At 49.2% G+C, this 19,140-nt stretch overlaps 8 protein-coding genes across 8 annotated transcripts; 2 read left to right on the top strand and 6 right to left on the bottom strand.

The window, feature by feature from the left end:
- Window positions 1–330: 330 nt before the first annotated feature.
- N7455_011869 (STIMATE family protein) lies at window positions 331–1,546 on the bottom strand (the record flags this gene model as incomplete). Its single annotated transcript, XM_040953809.2, has 2 exons — window positions 331–1,062; window positions 1,127–1,546. The coding sequence occupies 2 exons, from the start codon at window positions 1,544–1,546 to the stop codon at window positions 415–417; spliced, it is 1,068 nt and encodes a 355-aa protein (XP_040815611.2). The 3' UTR covers window positions 331–414.
- Window positions 1,547–2,242: 696 nt separating this feature from the next.
- N7455_011868 (putative pre-mRNA branch site protein p14) lies at window positions 2,243–3,395 on the bottom strand. The gene is made up of 5 exons (XM_040953762.2): window positions 3,245–3,395; window positions 3,078–3,101; window positions 2,911–2,967; window positions 2,724–2,851; window positions 2,243–2,650 (listed from the first exon to the last, which is right to left on the bottom strand). Exons 1-5 carry the CDS (start codon window positions 3,274–3,276, stop codon window positions 2,550–2,552), a joined length of 342 nt encoding a protein of 113 aa, XP_040815706.1. The 5' UTR covers window positions 3,277–3,395; the 3' UTR covers window positions 2,243–2,549.
- Window positions 3,396–4,254: 859 nt separating this feature from the next.
- Window positions 4,255–8,669, top strand: jhd1 ([Histone H3]-lysine-36 demethylase; the record flags this gene model as incomplete). Its single annotated transcript, XM_040953862.2, has 2 exons — window positions 4,255–7,587; window positions 7,661–8,669. 2 exons carry the CDS (start codon window positions 4,255–4,257, stop codon window positions 8,537–8,539), a joined length of 4,212 nt encoding a protein of 1,403 aa, XP_040815807.2. The 3' UTR covers window positions 8,540–8,669.
- Window positions 8,670–9,665: 996 nt separating this feature from the next.
- N7455_011866 (uncharacterized protein) lies at window positions 9,666–10,396 on the bottom strand (the record flags this gene model as incomplete). Its single annotated transcript, XM_065606768.1, has 2 exons — window positions 9,666–10,036; window positions 10,249–10,396. 2 exons carry the CDS (start codon window positions 10,394–10,396, stop codon window positions 9,666–9,668), a joined length of 519 nt encoding a protein of 172 aa, XP_065459934.1.
- A 1,349-nt stretch (window positions 10,397–11,745) lies between these two features.
- On the top strand, window positions 11,746–13,632 carry N7455_011865 (uncharacterized protein; the record flags this gene model as incomplete). Its single annotated transcript, XM_040953749.2, has 2 exons — window positions 11,746–12,718; window positions 12,827–13,632. 2 exons carry the CDS (start codon window positions 11,746–11,748, stop codon window positions 13,630–13,632), a joined length of 1,779 nt encoding a protein of 592 aa, XP_040815775.2.
- Window positions 13,633–14,570: 938 nt separating this feature from the next.
- On the bottom strand, window positions 14,571–14,924 carry N7455_011864 (uncharacterized protein; the record flags this gene model as incomplete). Its single annotated transcript, XM_065606767.1, has 3 exons — window positions 14,571–14,600; window positions 14,662–14,784; window positions 14,886–14,924. 3 exons carry the CDS (start codon window positions 14,922–14,924, stop codon window positions 14,571–14,573), a joined length of 192 nt encoding a protein of 63 aa, XP_065459933.1.
- Window positions 14,925–15,761: 837 nt separating this feature from the next.
- N7455_011863 (putative hexokinase Kxk) lies at window positions 15,762–17,457 on the bottom strand (the record flags this gene model as incomplete). The annotated part of the gene is made up of 5 exons (XM_040953805.2): window positions 15,762–16,637; window positions 16,703–17,110; window positions 17,163–17,188; window positions 17,243–17,365; window positions 17,418–17,457. 5 exons carry the CDS (start codon window positions 17,455–17,457, stop codon window positions 15,762–15,764), a joined length of 1,473 nt encoding a protein of 490 aa, XP_040815690.1.
- A 526-nt stretch (window positions 17,458–17,983) lies between these two features.
- Window positions 17,984–19,124, bottom strand: N7455_011862 (SIR2 family NAD-dependent protein deacylase; the record flags this gene model as incomplete). The annotated part of the gene is made up of 2 exons (XM_040953769.2): window positions 17,984–18,949; window positions 19,002–19,124. 2 exons carry the CDS (start codon window positions 19,122–19,124, stop codon window positions 17,984–17,986), a joined length of 1,089 nt encoding a protein of 362 aa, XP_040815701.2.
- Window positions 19,125–19,140: the final 16 nt, after the last annotated feature.

Raw genomic sequence — 19,140 nt, 5'->3', positions numbered from 1 at the left:
GGAAGGCGGCATATATTATTGCCTTGGATTTAAGGCGACAACTCAGGATGCCATCCAAATAACCTTGGAAGCTCCAAGACACTCATTTGACCTCTTTTTCGTCCTCTTTAGAAGAAATTGACGAGAAGAGCCATAGCAAGAGACAAAGAGTGAATTTTCTCACATGAAGAAGGTGGCAAGTGACATAATATTTCATTGGATGCCTGAGGTTCGATTACGAGTAACTAATAACTACAACAGTTATCCAAATGCACAACCTACATAGATGCATGCACATAGATAGCAGGGGAAACGGTGTTAATCATATTTATATTCAAGAGCGAAAATCATATACACGTTAAAGACTACTAGCAACACCACACATTGAAAACAAAGCAGGTATGAAATTTCCAAAGTCAGAACACAAAGCAATATTTAACGATGTGTTACACTAGCTTTCGAGTCATGTTCATCAGTACTGCTACCCGAGCTCGGAGGTTCATATGGAGGAACAGGATTGTGATCCTCAGGAAGTAAATGCTCGGATTCCTGGAGAGCGTCTGCAGTAGCCTTCGGTTGCGATGTGGTTCTCGGAGATTTCCCGGGCTCTTCATCATCAGAGTCAGTTGAATATGACTCGTCCAGGCCAGCAAGAAGAGCCTCCCGGCGGTGAGCATCATCGTCTGTGGTAGCATCTCCAATCGTGTCATCCACTGCGTATTGCGAGACTGGTTTCTTGATAAATATGTCGATGATATAATACTGGATGGCGTTCATGATGACGGGGAAAAGAAGCATGACGAAGAAGATCTGGACAGCGGCGTTGCCTTCTGTCCACCTTAGAGCCCAGTCCCCGACCTTGACAATGAAAGGTAAGAGCTCGATGAGGAAGAACACGCATATCTTCATGCCGAGCAGGCCCATGAAATAAACGATGGCCTGTTTGAGCCACCATGTTACGCGTGGGGGTTGGCCATAATTGCCCGACTCTATCGATTCTGGGGGGTTTGCAAGAGGTGTGTAGGATACCAAATGGTTGAGAACACGGAGAAGGAGAATCAGAATGGGGATACCGAGGGTAGTCTGTTGTATCTGTTAGCCAGAAGCTCCTCAAAAAGAGATCAAAGCAAGATCAGGAGAAACGCACGTCGATCCCCAGGTTTAGTAAGTAGAATGAGCATGGGTTCGGCTTGTATGAGCTTCGAATCTCCAGTTGGCCCGCAGAAAACATCGACATGACCAGATTCAGCATGTGAAGCATCACAGATCCGAAGACTTGTTTTGAGACGTCGAAGGCCCATATCTTCAACGGGCGCTGCGGTCGTTCTCTCCATCTCTTATAGACTAGAGATAATAATGCGAGGCCACCAAGAGCGATCTGAACAAACACAGAGAATGGGCCAAGCAGCTTGCATTCTCCTCCTTCGCCATTTGGATCCTGCCCTGGGCTTGAAGAATTTGTTTCATGATAGTTTAGTGTTTGTGCACCAGAGGGAGTTGGAGTGGTGACCGCGATGAGTGTGGTCGTCGCTATCGAAGCCAACGAGCTGGTCGCGGTGTCCATCATTTCTTAGTCTGGTAAAACCAGAAAGATAGTGAGGGATCTCAGTTGGAACGTGACATATGCTGGAAACCAGATGGAATAGTAACCCCAGGGCCTTGGAACCTTGGAAGGTTTATCAAAGGCGGAGACAGCCGGACGTCATACGCGTGACATCGAAGTGGGTGGCAATGAACCAGATGAGCGGATAAGTAGGAACAAGCCTGAACTTGTAAAAAGTAGTTCCTTTCTGATGAGGATAGAAAAAAAACACAGGATATGGAAAAATAATAAGGGTCAAGTGAAAGGGAGTTTGCAGGGTGCTGCGCCCTAGGCGGTGTCAGGGTCCCCGCAGCGGGATCGACAAGGCCGATAGCATTTCCCTTCCAGGGTTTGGATGGCAGTACGGCTATTTTAAGGGTCTTTAGTCTTGGCATGATATTCTTATTTTACTATCTACTTGGATCTTTGATTTTGATCTGTTTTATATACATAGTCCAAGTCGATGCCAAGCTTAAAAATCCCCTGCAGAAGAGTGGGTACCTCTCAGTGATGCGCCAGCCTTACCTAGATAGATAGACCCTAGTTTTAGCTTGATGTCGTGTATCCAGATGACACAAAGCTCGAACAAAGCTCGAAAACATCTCAAGACTCGACTACTTTGTCACTTCCAGTAGTGTGGCACACGCAGAAACCTTCGCACCTAGCATCTAGCTATAGCACACAGAATGTTGGAGCAAAGTGGAGGGTCGAATTGACGAAGAGAGTAATAGTAGTAATGGTTAAATAGAATAAACATAAGAAGAAATCAGATCTCGCCGGCGTGTTGTTCGCACGATCATTTCTGGGTCAATATATGACGACCAGAACCAGCCTCGCCCACCATCATACCCTCTGAAATAAGAAAAAAAAAACCCAGGGAATAAAACGCCGGAAACCCCTCAACCAAGCCGCGGTTGAATAGTATAGCCGTTGCAATACCATGCACAGCTAAATGCTAGCAGAGGGAAGAGAAAAAGAATTCGTCACATCATTCTATCCCGTGTTGCTGTTTGAGCCGTTCTAAATTCTCCTGCCTTTCCGTAATGTCCTCTTTCGTACGGACCATCTTCTCTGGCTGATGATACAAGACTATAGATGACACCCAAAGTTAGTCATCTCCAAATAGTCTCAGGTGCTCATTGGATCCATATGCAATACGTACCAACCAAGTATCTGTTCTGGAAGTTGAACCCATTGAGCTTATCGCATGCCTGTTTGGCGTCGTGAACGTCTTCGTAGACAACGAATGCGGTTCCTTTGGAGGTATTGGCGATACCCTGGCGAATTTGACTGCAAACGAAATGATATTAGATCGGGTTCTGACACACGAGACCATGGGTGGCTATTACCGAATGGGGCCAAATTTGCCAAACAGGTCGAACAGTTGCTCCGCTGTTACGTTGTAGCTATTGAGAAAGATATCAGCGATCTGGTCGCGATTGTAAAGGGCGAGTTGCAGGTTTGATCTGCCGGAGAAGCGAGCCGGAGCAAAGCAGCGAAATGATCAGGTACATACTTGAGGTTCTTGACGAAGAGAATCCTGTAAAAGAAGAAGAAAAAGGTTAGCGCTAGTCACTTCTAAATGTCAGGGATCTGCTAGACCCAACGATCAAGCAGTTGATGGCGAAATGGCACTTCTGTCGACGATCGGGGGAGGGGCATGGAAAAAGTATTCTCACGTACCGATTGGCTTCGGGGGCGAGCTTTCGGCTCATTCTCAGAGGCGAGAGAGTCCTGGAAGATGTTGAATGAAAGTGTTGACAAGAAAGATACGCAAGGTATCAGTTGCAGTGTTGGAATAGCGAAGAGGCAGAAGATCCGAGCAAGGCGCAAGGACAACCACGAGGTTTGTCTTGGCAGTGCGCTTACTTATCGCGGCTTAGTGGCAGTTGGTTCTTAAACCGTATGTGACCAGGTCATGTGATTGATATGAGTGTGGTGATCGGCCAAACTTTGCACGTGATGGTATCGTGATGGTATCGGACTGTATCATCAAGACAGACGCTCTCGGCGTTGCCAACTTCTTTTGGACTACAGAGAATTGAGCATCCGGGAGGGAAACAACCAAGTGAACACAATCGCATGTTATAATGAGTACCTTTTGATGTTGATCTCTTAGATATACAATTCAAATCCTTTAAAGTAAAAAGTGCTAGCAGGACACAACGTAATGTGGCAGCCCGCAGCTGTACCGTATACATACCTTCAAAGTTGCTACTACTCGACTCCCGCTTCCTCCTTTGCCCCAACACCTCGCGCTCATCCGCTTCTCTCTCGCTTTCGGCGCTTCATCCATTCGCATATTTGTCATTTCCCATCCAGTTGACAGGAAACGATTCCTGGCTACTGGACCTCATTCGATTCCCTTCCCTACCTGCCCGCAGGTTGCGGCGCGACTCTCGGCGCCTTTGTCCTCCCGCCGCTCGATTCGAACCCCCTCAACGCTCCGCGACCACCGTCGACCACCTACTTCGCCCTCAATCTTTCATCAAATATCAATCATAAACTTGCGGTCCGTCGTGCGCATGCTCTCCTGCCAGGAATGACATTCCCTTCGCCTGCGCCGGCCTCTCGCTAGCCCGTGTGGTCCAGTATCCCCGCTTTGCACCCACCTACCGCAAGCGCATCTTTTCGCACCTCCGACACTCCATCTTTAATTTTTCCTTCACCTACACTTTCACTGGGTTGCGAAAATGATGAGCGCGGCATCATTCGCGAATCCCATCGGCGGCCGCCCGCCGCAGTACCGTACTCCGTCCCCTCCTCTACGCGCTGTCGAACCTATCACTCCATCCGCACCCTCGGATTTTCACTCCTCTTGGGTCAACCGCGGCCCTACTCGAGCTGCCAGTCTCGATCGCGATCAGCGTCCTTCAAATCACAATCGACATGTCGCCGCAGAAGGTGGTTCACACCAGCGATCGGGCCATGGCCGCTCAAGCTCGACCATCGACACACTTGCGACGATCGCCCTCGCAACCAGTCCTACCTTCGCATCACTCCCTCCCAATCCGCCTTCCCCCGACCTTCGGTCGACAATTCCCTTATTTCCACCCGACTCCGCAGAGTCTGAACGACCGGCGAAGCGGGCACGGTCGGCGAGAAATCCGTCGCCCTACCGCCCGCGGCCAGGAATGCTGACAGAAAACCCACACCCAGCTGGGCTTGAAAGCATGACAACCGATGCAGAGCTTTTACTCAATCTCGCGCGGCCTACCAATTTCCACCCGGGCAACCACACTAAACGAGTCAGCATCGACGAGACCTACCACCATTATACAGGCGATGCAATTCGTCAATCTCGAGTTGGGTTTGCTGCCATTGGACATCCTGACCAGGGCGATGTCAAGATGAATCACAATTCCGAGGATGTACCTTATGCCCGCATGCGCTCTCGCTCTGACGGGTCAGCCTTCATATCTCGTCCTGCGATCCGTGGAATTCGTCCAACTACTAGCTCTGGCACTTTCCCGCCAATCGTTTGGGAGGATGAACACGAAGGCAAAGCTTGGCATCCACCAGCTGATACGCCTCATCATACTGCTTATGGAGCTCATCCTCCGGCCGATCCCCAAGAACCTCAATTCCCCCCAAAGCCCCTGCCCATTCCACCAAAAGTGGAAGAGGAAGAGGGCGATACCAATCAAGCAATCTGCGGGGCATGTCATTTAGTGCGCATCCCAGTTGAGACCGAGGAACAGGACGAAGACACGTGGATCAGTTGCGATGGATGCAAACGATGGTTCCATATCGTTTGCGCCGGCTTCAAGAATGATCGAGAGGTTCGCACAGTCGACAAGTTTATCTGTCGTCAATGTCGATCAGTTCATGGCCAAACAACTTTCGTACGCAAGTCCTCGCGGGCCCGGACAGCTATTGACTACGCAGGCCTGAACCAAGGCCTCGTCAAAGCTGCCACTGACTCGTTGGAACATCACTATCTTGAGCCCATTCGACAAGGGAAGATCCGCTTTCAACCTGAGAATTTCCCCCGAATGAAGCCTGAGCTGGTCACAGCAGAATACTTCGAACGAGGAAATGGGTGGACGGAGCCTATTGTGATACCTGCCTGCTGGAACTCCTGCGAGCCCGTTTCCTCGGAGAATCCAGACTTTGAATCTCTAGTACAGGAGGCTTCGTCTCAAGAGATGTTCGATGATCTTCTTGAGAACCACCCAGAGCAAGAGACCCATATTGAAGAAACAGTCGATTGTGGCCAAGACCGTTTGGGTATGATCATTCCGCGGGGTCTCACCGTCCGTGCTGTAGCAGAGCTTTACGGGCCTGAAGAAAGGGTTGAAGTGATCGATGTCAAGTCTCAGCAAGGAGAGGACAAAAGGTGGAACATGCAGAAATGGGCCGATTACTACGAAAGCAATGAGTCGGACAAGCCTGTCCGGAATGTCATCAGCTTGGAGGTATCTCAGAGCAAACTTGGCAGGCTCATCCGGCGACCGAAGGTTGTGCGTGACTTGGATCTGCAAGATGCTGTGTGGCCCGAGGAACTGAAGGCAATTGGCGAATATCCCAAAGTTCAGTTCTACTGCCTGATGTCTGTTGCCGACTGCTATACCGACTTTCACATCGACTTTGGAGGATCTTCGGTGTACTACCATATCCTGAAGGGCAAGAAGACTTTCTTCTTCATTCCTCCCAAAGACAAACACCTCAAAAAGTACGAGGAGTGGTGCAACTCTCCCGCCCAGGACTCGATTTTCCTTGGAAACCAGACCAAGGAGTGCTACCGTGTGGATCTCTCCGAGGGAGACACCATGCTGATTCCGTCCGGCTGGATTCACGCAGTTTGGACCCCAGAAAACAGTTTGGTTATTGGTGGCAACTTCTTGACCAAACTGAACTATGGGATGCAAATCAAGATACTCAACATCGAAAAGGAAACCAAAGTCCCCAAGAAGTTCCGATACCCTTTCTTCCAAAAGATCCAGTGGTATACGGCTCAAAAATATCTGGAGGATGACCCCGTCCCGCAAAATGTGATGGAAGCATTCATGCAAGATGAGAACTATCGGTTCCACCGTCAGTATCCAATCTACTACGAGTTTGGAGAACGCGCCAACCAGGAACCTCCGGGTTCTCCCCATCACAATGCACGGTTTTATTCGCAGGCGGAGTTGGAGGGCTTACTTGAGTTAACTAAGTATTTGCTACGGACTGCTCTCATTGCGGGTGGCTATACCGTTGATGGAGTTGTTTCCATAGATGTTCGAAACGCAGTCAGACGCTCCATTCCCAAAGGCACGGGAGATCCCGTGGACATGATCAGGAAATTCGGAATTTGGGTCGCCTGGAAGCGTGGTAACGAAAAGGCGCCACTCTGGACTCGACCTGGCATCATCGAAAGCAATCCCAAGGTTTCTATTGCGGACAAGAAGCCTGCAGGACGCCCAAGCCGCCGATCTGAACGTAACGTCGACAACCAACGCACCTATGCCGAGAGACAAGCGGTTCAGTGGCCTTCAGAAGAGGCCCCTGCAACTCCAAATCCCCCATCCAGCAGCCTTGCTTATGCGCAGTCTGATGGAAGTGCAACACCTGCGCCATTATTCAGCGTTGCTCCAGAAACGAACATCAAAGATATTACTACACCCAAGCCCCGGACTGTGCAACGAGCCTCAGGTCTTGGTCCCAAGCGAGTTGCATGTGACGCCTGTCGCAAACGACGCATCCGATGCCGACACAAAGATGAACCCGGTGATATGGTGCTCAACGGGCAAGTCGCTGTCAATGCCTTCACACCGGGCTCCGGGGTGAGCACCCCATCCTCCTTGGCACAAGATGCTGTCTCTGCTTTGAATTCTTTGGCAGCGATTGCGTCGCAAACTGGGTTCCAAAACAATGCGCATCTTGTTGACCTGGAACGATTCGAGAGCTCGGCACGGTTTCAATCAGCGGTTATGGGCAACTCCACGATAGCTGCGAATCGTCTCATTGATGTGAGCCCTGACGGAGCCAATGGAGGAAAAAAGGGCCGCAGCAAGGCATGCGATGATTGTCGGAAGAGCAAGGTTTGTGATCCTCCCCCCCCCCCAACCCAAAAAGCTTCTTTTACTCCTTTTCATTTTACTAACCTGAGACCAGCGCCGTTGCATTCACGATGAGTACGGCCGGATAGATCCAATCAAGGCTCAGGAACGCTCTAAACCTCGTGCGAATGCTTCCGCCAAACGAGCACGCCCTGCCGAAGAGGATGACATGCCTTCCATGGCCAAAAAAACGAAGCAGGAAAGCACATCGCCCATGACACAGCCTGCTACATTCTTCGATCATGATGGCGACGAACTGATGGGGCAAGACGACCTGATGGATGCTTATGATCACGAGCCTTTTAGTCAAATTGACTCAGCTAAGCATCTGCCTGAGGCAGATCAGGCACCTCAAAATCAAGCATTGTATGCATCACCACCTGCTTTCCAGGCTGAGTCAGTGGATGCAAAGGAATTAAACTCTGTGTCTGTGTCTTCATCCAAGCCAAATACCTCCTTGGTATCACCGCCCACGTCGCTGGCCGACGAAATGGATGGGGTCCAAGAGGGAGAGGCCGTACAGTCTGTGGAAGGGGAAGTGTCAACTGCTCTCCACACACCCAACTCCAGTTCTCGACATTCGTCTCGCCAACCTCGACACGTCGATCGGTTCGCACCCGATGCAACTACAGCCCGGGCTCCGAAGCCGGCAGCACGAGCCACATCTTCCACGATCGGGGCACGCAAGACCACTCCTGTTCCAGTATCGACAAGAAAGCCTTCATCACGTCCCTCATCTTCACATGCGAAGAAAAGCTCTCCGATGTATGAAAGGCACTTCCATCGACACGCCCCTACATCGTTATCTCCGCGTCAGCACAAGCATACTCAACACCTCACTGGGGACGAAGATGCAGACGAGGAAAGTCTTCGTTTGATACGAGAGCTCCAGGAACAAGAATTTGGTCTGCGGAAACGATCAACCAGGGTTTAGTCTCGCAGAGGGGACGATTGGTACAGATGGGAGAAGTAGAATGGATTCTGCTTTATGTTTTTCTTGTTATTCGGGATATCAATTTACCAAGGGTTCGGGATGGGAGATCCGGTGTTTTCTTTTCTTTTTTCTTTTCTTCTTTCTTTTTCAAGAATCACGTTTTCATGTTATTTCTGGCGTTTTCTGGGTCTGGGAGAACTGGGGAGTTTTGTCTTTTGGCTTTTGATATCAATTGTCGTTTGCATCAGGTTCTTTCTTTGTCAATCTGCCTTGCTTTGCTTTCTAGGTCTGATTTCACTTTTTTCCCTAGTTTCTTTATTCTATTTTATTCCCTGTGGATTGTTTGTTTCATGTCGGGACCTCTTCACAACCAACACTTTGCTTGATAATCGTTTGTTGGGCCTTCTCTCCTCCCTTCGGCTGCGCACAGCAATGAGGCATTTTCTGCAAGTCTCGTATATGTACTTCTTTCGTTTGTCTAACACAATCTGCGTGGTTTACCCTTATGCATATATTAGCTATAGGGCTATGTAGCAATTTGTTGAATCTACGTTCTTTGATATGTTTGCTATTGGGTTTTCATGTCGGTTGCTGCCCGATGATATGTGGCTGTTACTTGTCTGTAAAGGTTTATCTATTGATTCGACTTTCATTGCCATATCCAGCCCCTCCAAATCGAAATTCCAAGCAGGTGCTACATATTTTGGCTTATACGTAGCGAATAGCCGAAGCCTACCGGTGCGTCGGAGATTGGTGTTTTCCAATCACATGTCCTTGGAGAGAGAGATATTTCCAATTGACCTACATCTAACAATGTAGAGAATACTGGACCCATATTCTGGAATGATCGAATGCAGCCTATATGCCGGATATAATATAGTAAGCGCTGGTTAAACCCCTGTATTCCCCTCCCCCACAATGCAGCCTAGACAACACAAAGATATGATACGTGATAACACATTACCAACTGCATGACATCGTATTCAACATAATCTCCGGGTATGTAGAGCCGAGATCGATCCACTACATCGCCACCACACACCATACCACTTCCCGCTATGCATCGAGAACACCCTTCCCCTTCCCCTCTACTCCCCAAAATCCAGGATATCCAACCCCAGCTTGGCTAGGTTAAGACAGAGACCGTTGCCGGTTCAGTAGTCCGCAGCACTAGTGGTATAGTATCTGTCATCGCCTCAGCCGAGCTACTCCAAAGCAGAGAGTACAAGCCGTCCGCGCCAGTTTGTCTCGCATAAAAGTTGGCCCCGGTCACAGTGACTAGGACGTAGCTCCCGTACGTATACCACACGTTGCTAAGCCTAGTTGTGTTGGATTGCTCTCTCGCGGGTGTACCGGTGAATCCGACTGGATTGGAGTCCGTATTTCCTCGGTCTAGACACAGCATGTTGGTATTGGTCGAGAGGGTAGTGGAATCATCGGTGGAACTGGTGCTGTTACTGGGGTGTGCAACGAAGGTGTTTCCAGTGGAGGCGGTGACTATTATATGTACATGGTTAGATGTAGATCTGTGGATTCTTGTGGTTTGCCCATGGGGTAAAGATCTTCAGTTCTTACAGTTGATTGGGGTCATTGCGGCCATTGTGGTTGTGTCTACTTTGGACTCATCTGCAACTTGAGCAGTACCTATCAAAGTGATATGAATCAGTTAAGTCTGCTGATTTTGGTGGTTTGGGGGGTGGATTTGATACCGTTCCTATAGAAGACGGGCAGTCCGCTAATGCCTGGGCCATATGCATACAGCTTGAAGGGCTCGGTTGTCCTTGACTGTCGCTTCTCAAGTGGGTGCGCAGAGCAGACTAGCCCAAAGGCTAGAAGAAAAATAGAAAGAAATAACATCTTGCGATAAACAAGTCATACAATATGTTGGAAGGGGGTGTACACGGCAGTGTGTCAGGATTAAGCAAAACTTATAGAACAGAAAGGAGTCACGAGGGCATAGTCGATGAGATAACAGTTGGTTTAATTAGAAGCAGGCAGCACATTAGGAATTATCCAATGACATGTGTGGTTCTCATTACTGGTCCCTCTCTTTATTTCCTAAGATTGTGATCCAAGCCTCCTTTTGTGATTTGGACTGGTACGAGCTGACGATGATACGTAATTTGCAACCTCATTCCCATGATCCCAGTCAAGGAGAAATACCCCCGTTGTCATCATCTGGCTGTGTTCCATGTTGAAATGCAGATCCCGACTATTACATCCCCAATGGTCAGATCAATCATCCACTCACCATGCATGCGCTGCGTCAAGACTCCCACGATAATCGACAATCCTAGACAGACCAGCTGAAATCTCTATAAAAAAAAACGGAAACAATATGCGAGATAGCAATATTAATTCGCAAGCCACACACGTGGGGCACTCGTATAATCTGAGGCTGAAACGGGTTACACAAAGATAAAACAGGACAACGCGTCGGGGAGCATAACCCAAATACAAGCCCTGCGAACCGATCTGACTGCGATCGAACTAGAAAATAAGATCTCCCGATGTTCAATCTCCGTCATTGGCTCTCTTTGCAAGCTTTTGATTTGACAATCCGAGACACACAGCCCTAGTTGCATGGAATATCCACGCTCTCCATCTTCTCGATAGTACTCTTACGAGAGACAGGCAGTAGCGAACACCTGCAGACTCAAAACGGCCAGTGCGCACGTAGTATGATGGACAGCGCCACGATCCAGCCGCTGGGAAGCCCCCCGAGCCGAGAATATTCCTACGGTTAGAATGGCAGATGGTCTACGGGGCGCCTTGATCTTACTACCCGGATATCCACTAAGAACATAGCCTCAACACCCCAGTAGAACAATGAAGATGACACTTCGCCATGCCCATTCGTCTGTCGGGTCGCCTTGTGTATCACAAGATCCTGTTTCCCATGGCATCACCGGTAAGGCTGCCCGGCCTATCCTAGTGAGGAGGTACGAATGCAGGACACCTCGTGAAAAGAGACATGGCGTTCTTGATCCTGGTCAAACCTCCCCTTGTCATGCTGTAGGATTCTGATATATAAGATACCGGCTTAAATAGAGGACAGTTCTCTTGTGTATCAGCAAGTCTCATTTGTTTTCTTATACTCGAATTCTTTTGGGTTTCAGTCTTGAAATCTCTATATAGAGCTTTATTCATAATCCAAAGAGAATTGAGCGCTATAAAAGTGCCCTACGTGGGTAAATCTGGCAGCCATGAAGTTTCAAGCTCTTCTACTCCTGACATTTAGCCTGAGTGCTTCTGTCGCGGCCATTCCACATGATCCTGTCGATTCAGTGAATATCCAACCACAATACCACAGACCCACGACAACCAGTACCAAACCAAGAACCACCACCAAGATCAACAAACCGACAGGAACACCCTGTGCAGGCAACACTTCCCGAACCCGGTCTAAATGGTGCCAATACGACATCAACACCGACTACACCCAGATAGTACCAAATACAGGCGTAACCTGGGAGTACTGGCTCAACCTCGAAGAGCTAGAAGCCGCACCAGATGGATTCAGCCGACCAGTAATGGCCGTTAACGGGACAATCCCGGGCCCAACGATCTTCGCTGACTGGGGCGACTGGGTCGTGATCCACGTCACGAACAGCCTCCACAAATCCCAGAATGGAACGAGTATCCACTGGCACGGGATCAGACAGAACTTCACGAACGGCAACGACGGCGTTGTCTCCATCACGCAATGTCCCACAGCACCAGGCTCAACCATAACCTATAAATGGCGGGCTGCGCAGTACGGGTCATCGTGGTACCATTCGCACATTGGATTACAGGCGTGGGAAGGTGTGTTTGGCGGGATTGTGATCAATGGCCCTGCTACGGCGAACTACGAGGTCGATAAGGGCAATCTGTTCCTGACGGACTGGTCGCATCCCACTGTTGATGAGTTGTATTTGGAGGCTCAGACGGTTGGACCGCCGACTTTGGATACTGGCTTGATTAACGGGACGAATGTCTTTGGGAATGGGACGAATTCTACGGGCACGCGGTTCCAGATGAAAGTTAATCAGGGGTCTTCGTATCGACTGAGGATTGTTAATTCGGCTGTTGATACGCACTGGAAGTTTATGATTGATAATCATACTCTTACTGTTATTTCGGCGGACTTTGTACCGATCAGACCATATACAGCGAATTATATCGACATCGGAATGGGTATGTGGTGTTTATTTTTTGGATATCAAACCCCCAGCCCTAACACCAACCCTCCTCCTCTTCCAAACAGGGAAAAAAAAGCAACAACTAACAAAAAGGAATCCCCAGGCCAACGCTACGATGTAATCGTAACAGCAAACCAACGCCAAATCTCCGACTCATTCTGGATCCGCGCAATTCCCCAAGAAGCATGCTCCGAAAACGCAAACCCAGACGACATAAGAGGAATAATGTACTACGACAACCGCCCAAGCACACCAACAACAAACGCCTTCACCTTCCTAGACGAATGTATCGACGAGCCCGTCACCAGCCTCGTACCACAAGTTTCCAAAACCGTCTCAGCAGCAGACTGGAACAACCTAACAGACGTGACACTGGGACGCAACAGCGCGAATCTCTTCCGGTGGTACCTCAACAGCACAACAATGCAAGTCCTCTGGGAAGACCCTACATTACTACAACTCTTCAACGACGAAAACACACCCAACTTCACAGAATCGAGTGGCGTGATTGAGCTGCCGCGGGCGCACGAGTGGGTGTATCTCATGATCAACACGAGTTTCCCGGTGTCGCATCCTATACATTTACACGGACATGATTTCTTTGTTTTGGCGCAGGGGTCGAATCCGTGGAATGGGAGTGTTGCGACTGATAACCCGCCGCGGAGGGATACGGCTATGTTAAATGGGAATGGGTTTTTGCTTATTGCGTTTGAGACCGATAATCCTGGGGCGTGGCTTATGCATTGTCATATTGGGTGGCATACGGATGAAGGGTTTGCGTTGCAGTTTTTGGAGAGGGAGGATGAGATTGAGCCGTTGATTGATCGGCAGGCTCTTGGGAAGAATTGTGATTCTTGGAATGCTTATGATGCGGCTTTTAATATTGATCAAGAGGATTCGGGTGTTTAGGGGATATGGGTATGTGAGCATGTGGTTCTAGATGGGTTTAGTCATTATATAGGTGTGCTTCGTATGTAGGTAGGTCGTGTTCTGATGTTTTATATCTTTGATTGATCATGTATTGATCATTTTTATCTTCTTTCTTTGTTATACACATATACAACTTGATAGTGAGGACCAACAATAAATATCAAGTAGGTCCTCCCGTCCAAATGAAAATTGCCGGGGAATACTGCTGGTATCATGAAGATGCGTACCTGAGAGACATGCCGGATGAAGTCTGTCTCCCATTAACTCTTCTTCGCAATCATCACAAAATCCGTTGCCAGGGTCAAGTTGAGCACCCGGCCTTCAAAAACAGCCTAACGCGAAGGTGTGAAATGCAGGCTCGGGCATTTCTGAACGGGTGAATGGCTCTAGATTCGAGAATCATATATGCGAGCAAGTGAAATACATTGGTGACTGGACAAGGATCATCGCATTGACAAGCAAACACATGGGAAGTAGTCGAGAAAAAAAGCTCAAATGGGGGGGGGGGGGGGGCGGCATACGCCCGGCCTTCTTCTGGATCTAGCCATTTCAGCTAGAGATTCATCCGAAGGTTTCCTAAATAGAGATTCCAAGCTTGTCAGTAACAATTATTGTATTGTAGTTATCCAGGTTCAACTTACTGCTTTTCACGGTACCGATCCAAACTATACAAGCCATGATGCCAGCAATGACAAGTAGCACAAGCCCAGTCATTATGACGATAGCAACGTAAAAACGGTTATTTTTCAGGTGCTGTAGCGAAGGGCAAGTGGTTGCGCATCCCAGACGCCGCATAACCCAGGCATACAGCTCCCGGGGTATATGGCTTCACAATAAACCGAGGTGTCTGTCAAGGGCGGTGATTCTCAGTCCAGGTTATTGCCATGCTCCAGCATATACGGAGTACCAGGACCACTCTACTGTCTCACTGGTGATACACACACAGCCTATAGATATCATGTAAACAAGTGTCATACTCGTAGACACAGTAGATGGTGGAGAACATACCTCGCCCCATTTGATTGCGTTATTCGGCACCGATTCGTCCTCCCAGGGATTCTTATCGGCCCATTTCCCTTCGACAAGGTAAATGGGGGGGGATCCCCCAGTTGACGTGGGCCGAGTTCGCCGCTTTCATACATCCACGTCTGTATGTGCCCAATTTCTGTTGGAAGATAATCTATCGGTAGGATGCTTTCTGTGGGTTGCAGGATGAAGGAGGTAGGACATACCGGACTAAGCACCGGCTGTGTATCCTGTGACCCTTCCATTTTGGAGAGTGGACAAGAGGAAGGAGGAGGAGATGTGGATGCTGAGGCTAACTTTTGATGCATTGAGGGTGGCTCCTACTTCAACTCGATGGTTCTACCTATGTAGGTATGTGCTATATGTTATTATCGTGATATATATGGCTTTCTGCTTTGCGCAGGAACACGATTTTTATTTTTGATATTGTTTGCAATTCACCATGTTCTATAGTATAGTGACGACAAATCTGCCTATTCGGGTAACAGAGCTTCGGGGTTTTATACCGCTTGCATTCTTGTTTTTTTCTCCCGCAAGTTGTTAACACTTCTTTAGCAGTCGATTCAAAATAGTAAGTATGTTGTAGAGATGGGGAGAGAAGGAAGCAAGAAGTAAGGACTGCGAAGTGCACACCATGGATGCAATCATGTATGACTAAGCGAGGTTGGATTCCATGGATTTTTGAAACAAAGGAGAGAACGATGGCGTATGACAATGCAGATCTGACACAGAATGTTATGCCTTATGCTTGAATCACACATGCTGGTGCCTATTTATCTATCTATAGATATAAGTAGGAAAGAAGGGGAGACAACAGATGATCAAGACCATATGATACTGGCTACAGTACATAGTTACCAAGGGAATAATAGCACTATGGATATTCTATTCACGAGCCTTCCAAGGCTAACATACACAGAATCGATATATCGTTAAATCTTTCGTCAAGCCCCCCGAATCAGATGGTACCGCAATTTTTTTTAAAAAGAAAAGGATATACTCCAACCCATCGGTAAGGGTTTGTCTTGTCGTGGATCAGATAATAGTAATAGTCACCATCACCACTACAAAACCAGTCCCACTCAAAGCAGGGTCTTCATGTCATCCATGTTACGGACACCAACGAGGTTGCCGGCCTTGACACGCTTGAGTGTCAGGGCAGCAATCAGGGCAGCACCAACACCGGAACCATCCTCAGCAGCCATGATGGAAACCTTGTCCTTCTCGGTAGGGGCCCAGTCGAGGATCTCGCGCAGGGCCTGGGCACCACGCTCCTTGAAGAGGGGGTACTTGGTGAAGACCGAGCCGTCAGCACCGACGTGGCAAGACTCGATGTTCTTCTTGGTGCAGATAGCGGCGACTCCGCACGAGGACAGACGAGCGGCACGGGTACCGATCAGCTCGGCGAGACGGCGGATAAGCTCCAGCTCCGGCTCGGTAGGGCGGATGTTCAACTTGCTGTCAAAGAGATCCAAGGTCTCGGTGAGGTTCTCATAGGGGTCCTCTTCGATGTGGGCGAGGAAGGAGGCATCGAGCAGGTAGGGCTTGCGGAGCTGGGTGACGTCCTGGCCGTTGAAGATCAGACCGGGGCGGTTGTCGACCAGGTCAATTAGTGCGAGACGGAAGATCTCGCCGAGGTAGAGACCAGCGGTCATCTTCTCGAAGGCTTGCTGGCCAGGGCGGGGGGAGTCGCGATCGATGATGTCATCGTATTTGGTGAGGGGCAGGACCACGTGCTCATTGTCGAAGGCTCCGTATTCGCAGTTGATGGCGACGGGCATGTCGGCGGGCAGGTTCATGTGGGCCAGCTTGGGTATGGATCCTGCGTTCTCCATGTATGCGGCGTTGACGCCGGTGCCGAAGATGCAGCCAATCTTCATGGCGGAGTCGGTGTAAGAGGAAGCAATGAGGGTACCGGTGGTATCGTTGATAAGGGCTGCAACTTTAATGGGAAGACCCTGTAGCCTTGTAAGTCTTCTGAACCTGCATGGGGAGGGTGGCACCATCCCAAGGGTAAACATACCCGCTTCTTCAAGATCTCCTCCAGAGGGGGAACGACATCCTTGCCCTCGACACCGTCAATGTCGAAGCCCTTGGTCCAGCGCTGCAGAATACCGTGATCGATGTACTCCTGGGTGGCGGGGTAGGAGAAAGTGAAACCAAGAGGCAGCTTGGTGAGGTTTTCTCCAGTGTGGTGGGTCTCGACGAATTGCTGCAAGCAGTCGGCGATGTACTCCCACAACTCTTCGGCGGTTCCAGTCCGCAGCTCCTCGGGCATCTTATACTTGGATTGTGTGATATCGAACGCGCCCTTCTCCTCAGTCAAGGTAATCTCGCAAACACGTAGGTTGGTGCCGCCCATATCGAGGGCCAGGTAGGTACCCCGCTCATGTCCATCGGGGAAGTCCAGGACCCAGGTAACGTTCATGGGCTATTTGCTAGGTCAGTGGATGTTAAGGTCGGGATAATGATGCCGTTCTCACAATGTTGCCACCCTCAACGCTCAGACCTATTTTTTGTTAGCGATGCATATAATCGGACAGCTGCAGATAAGTGGTCTCACCCTTCTCGAGCTCCTTGACGAAGTGGTTCACAATCTCCTTCAGCTTGGAGCGATCGACGGTGAAAGCCTTCTCGAATTCCTTAATGGGCTCCAACAAGTTCTGGGGCAGTTCGTGCATGGACCCTGTACAACATAGTTAGATTAGGAATATCGCCAGGGATTGGAAGAGCCTCACCCTTCCGGGAATGCGGGTGCTTAGGGCCAAGTCCAACCATGATGAATATGAAGTATATGGGAAGAAAATAAGAGAAGAAAGTAGGAGGAAAAAAAGTGGGAGGGGGGGAGAATGACGATATGGAGAATATAACGTGGGGCAAGTGTAGATGTCTTGTTTTGGACTGTCGGAGAGAAACTGAGAAAGTCAATTGGGGCTAAGGTGGGCTGATGGGACTTAAGGGGGAGTGTGTTTTTTTTTTTATTAATTAGGAGACATCTTTGGACTAATAAATATTCTATTATTCTAGTTGAATGTTATAAAAATAGTATAAATCCTCACTAATTGAGGAATATTAGTTATTTCAGTCCTCAATCAGGTATGTTCCAACTGCAAACGTTATGATCGGCGAGATTAATCTCTTGGCACGTGGACTATCTCATACGTTATCCCTACTCCGTACGGAGTACATAGCTCCTAAATATCTACAACATACTCCATATATGTACATAATACACTGTAATAAAAGAACATCTCTCCTATTTCTGTCTTATTCTGCATATTAAAGTCAATTCATGAAAATCATCTCAATGTGACAGCTTACGCGCCAAATGGGGAAAAACATGGTCGAGATCCTCAGATTGGCGGTGTGCCTTGTCGTGTGACTCCAGCTTTTCGCGTACTTTATTCTGATACGCATCTGTCAACCCCAGAGTTCGATCGACCTCCTCCGTTAGTCGGTCCACTTCGTCCTGCAGCCGTTCGTCTCGCGTCTGTAGCGGGGCATTCTCCTCCGCTCTTTTCTGCGGGTCTGGATTGGTTTCCTCCCACAGCGCCTCCAATTCTTCTCCCCATCCCATAGCCTTTGCAAACTTGCGCACACCAGCATCACAGTCCCCAATCACCAACACATCATCACTCCGCGATCCAAGGCCACCGACACGTTCCATGTTGATGAGCACGCGAGGCACACCCGGGCTAACAAAGGAAGGCAGACTGGCAAATGGCTGGACGGATAGACTAGTTCCCATGACAATGCAGAGATCGGCTTCTTCTGGCAGAGACCGGCTATCGAAGAAGTCGGATGGTAGAGCTTCGCCGAAGAACACAATGTCCGGCTTGACTAGGCCGTTGCACTTGTGGCAGTGGGGTACGTCGCCCTTGGATACCATCTGATGCATCTCGTCGTCCGGGAAGGTCTCCTTGCATTCAATGCAGCGCTGTGACGCGAAACTGCCATGGGCCTCGACGATCTTCTCGCCTGGCACACCTGCCTGGCGCTCGAGGCAGTCAATGTTTTGAGTAAAATGCTTCAAGAGCATCCCTTTGTTGTAAAGTAGTTTCACAAATGAGTGCACGATGGTCGGGCGATAGCGTCCGGGATAAAGCTCGTGCGCCAGCGCATAGAAAGGCTTGGGATTCTGCCGGAAGAAACTAATATCAAAGACTGCCTCGGGTTCTGGTAGATCTAGATTTGCCAGGTTGGCGTAGATTCCAGTGTCAGGTGAGCGAAAGTCTGGGATGCCTGCTGAAGTGCTGATGCCCGCTCCCACCTGCATTTGGTTAGCTTCGACGCACTGTTTTCTGGAGATTCACGTTGCATACCATCACCACAACTTTCTTCACATTATGCTGTTTAACATATTTGGCCACCGCCTCGATGTTGCGTGCCTCAAGCACCGTGGGGGATGTGGATTCATCCACCTGGGTCGATGATTCGTTGCCCATGGTGCGCCGGTTTGGA

Source organism: Penicillium solitum, assembly GCF_028829755.1.
Source record: "Penicillium solitum strain IBT 25940 chromosome Unknown utg000009l_segment0_segment0, whole genome shotgun sequence".
Taxonomy (NCBI): Eukaryota; Fungi; Ascomycota; class Eurotiomycetes; order Eurotiales; family Aspergillaceae; genus Penicillium; species Penicillium solitum.
Note: the sequence above shows the minus strand (reverse complement) of the source record. Positions and strands in the feature narration are given on the sequence as shown.